Below are 2,368 nucleotides of genomic sequence, written 5' to 3'. Positions count from 1 at the left end.
CTTGTGAATGTCTCTTTATTAATCGTCATTTAAATGAATATATATTTGTGAAGTAGTAACTCTCCCATCCTATATGACTTACAGATGTTTACACATATTTATTACAGAGAGTTAAAAGAGTTTTAATCTTTGCATTAACTAAGAAGGAATTATCCTTCAATTTTCACCTCAAGGTTCTCAGTGTATTTCAGGACATATTTGTTGCCGGAACTGACACAAGTTCTAACGTAATAGAGTGGGCTATGGCTAAGATTCTTAAAGCTCCAGAGATTATGAAGAAAGCCCAAGCCGAGCTCGTAGAAGTCATCGGAGAAGGGAAGGCAATAGAGGAAGCTGACATAGTCCGACTCCCTTATTTGCAGTGCGTTATTAAAGAGACTTACAGGCTGCACCCTCCAGCTCCTTTTTTGGTTCCTCGAGAAGCAGGGAAAGATGTTGAGGTATGTGGCTACACTATCCCTAAAGGTTAAAAAGTGATGAGTAATGTATGGGCAATTGGTTGGGACTCAACCCTTTGGGAAGACCCTTTGGTGTTTAATCCTGATAGGTTTAAGGATTCAAAATTGGATGTGCGAGGTCAAGATTTTGAGTTAATTTCATTTGGTGTTGGTCGAAGGATTTGCCCTGATTTGCCCTTGGTAATACGGACGATTCCAGTTATGCTTGGCACACTGTTGAATACATTTAAATGGAAAATTGAGGGTGACGTTGCTCCAAAATACTTGGACATGCAGGAGAAATTTAGTCTCAACTTGTCCAGACTTCATCCTCTCCGAGCTGTCCCACTTCCCATCTGAAATCCAAAATTAGATGGCTTCCTAGGAAACGCAATGGATGATGAACATTGTAACTAATATTTCATTTCCAAGAAAATAAAAATGAAATAAAGAATTTAGTATTCATATAAGCACAAATTATGTAATATTGCAGTGAAGGAAAGTTTCTTCCGAATAAAGAGATCGGAAAAATATATGCATTGGATTTTACTTGAAGTTCAAAAAATGCAAGGCAATTTGAAGATGTAAATCTTGCCTTTCATAAGCACCTCGTGTTTAATTTTAGTTGAAATAATTACCTATCTTTGTACCTTGATCCTTTAATTTGCCTCGCATTATTATAGTCGTTCTTCAGAAGTTCTTCAGAATTATATGAAAAAGTAATCTAAATGCTTGTTACTGGAGACAATTTTGATTTCTATCCAGTTTCAAAATTTATTTTGAGTCATAGACATCAATTTTTTTTTCATTTTTTTTTTGGGTTAGGTCTAAAAAGTAGGTCAGGGTTGTGGGGTCATAAGTTCCTTTAATATTTTTAAAACTTGAGAAAAAAATATAATTTTTTTAAAACTTGAGAAAAAAATGGTCCCTTTTTATATTTTTTAATTTTAAAAATATTTATTAAAACCATTTAATATTTTCAACTACACATTTTTCTCTCCTCAAACTCTTCTTTCTCCCGATTTTGGTTTATATTTTTTCGAAAAAAAATAATTCGGCTGATTTTTGCTCCCTTAGGCGAATTTTTTTAATTTTTCTTGCTTAGGTAAGTGTAATTTTCTTCCCCAATCAGTTCTAGATCTATTTTAGTAATTTTTTTTGATGACTCTTTGTGTTGGGGGTTTTCGATCTTGACAAAAATTGCACTGTTCTTCGTTGAATTAGTCAAAATTTGAGTATTTTTAGTTAACATTGTCGATTTCGCATGTTTAATCGGGTTTTGCTTTGGATAACGATTAAAAAAATTTTCAATTTTCGTAGTTATATTACGTTTGATTTTGAATTTTTTGTACTGAATTGAACCCATTTTAATGGTGTTCTTGTTGTTGTGAATTGCACAGCCAAAGTTGGAATTTGAATTGCATGTTTGATGTGAGGCATTTTTTTTCGTTTTTCTTAATAGACCAGTGGTCGATACTACAGATTAGTTTTTGTTGTATTTGTTCATTTTTTTAATAGACCAGTATCGACCACTACAGATTCATTTTTTGTTGTAGATCATAAATGGTGAGAAGAGTTCATAAAGAGGTTAAAAGGCCTACTTCCACTGCTTCTACCAGCAAGAATAAAAAATTCGAAGAAGTTTTAAAAACTTTCAAGAGAAAAAAATCCGTGGTCGATGAATCGGAGTCGGAAACCGAATCAAGAATCCTTGCCGATATTTTTGAATATGACGAAAGTAGTGCACACGAGAGTGAGGATGCTAAGGATAGCGAAGGTAAAAGCGAGGGGGAAAGCGAAGAAGAAAGTGAAAGTGATAGCGGGGACAGTGAAGAAAGTGAAAGTGATAGCGGGGACAGTGAGGATAGGAGAGATAGCGGAGACGGGGAGGAGGATCCCCTATCCTTGCCAATTTGTGCGAGAGATATCTC

The 2,368-nt window shown here is 34.7% G+C and overlaps 2 protein-coding genes across 2 annotated transcripts; both read left to right on the top strand.

The window, feature by feature from the left end:
- Window positions 1-107: 107 nt before the first annotated feature.
- LOC124894040 (geraniol 8-hydroxylase-like) lies at window positions 108-797 on the top strand (the record flags this gene model as incomplete). Its single annotated transcript, XM_047404805.1, has 2 exons — window positions 108-440; window positions 555-797. Coding segments are annotated over 2 exons (576 nt in total), but the record flags the coding sequence as incomplete, so codon positions are not given.
- Window positions 798-2,000: 1,203 nt separating this feature from the next.
- LOC124894039 (tripartite motif-containing protein 44-like) lies at window positions 2,001-2,352 on the top strand (the record flags this gene model as incomplete). Its single annotated transcript, XM_047404804.1, has 1 exon — window positions 2,001-2,352. A coding segment is annotated over exon 1 (352 nt), but the record flags the coding sequence as incomplete, so codon positions are not given.
- Window positions 2,353-2,368: the final 16 nt, after the last annotated feature.

The sequence above is a fragment of the Capsicum annuum genome, unplaced genomic scaffold, assembly GCF_002878395.1.
Source record: "Capsicum annuum cultivar UCD-10X-F1 unplaced genomic scaffold, UCD10Xv1.1 ctg68579, whole genome shotgun sequence".
NCBI classification, from domain to species: Eukaryota; Viridiplantae; Streptophyta; class Magnoliopsida; order Solanales; family Solanaceae; genus Capsicum; species Capsicum annuum.
This window is presented reverse-complemented; position numbering and strand designations above follow the sequence as displayed.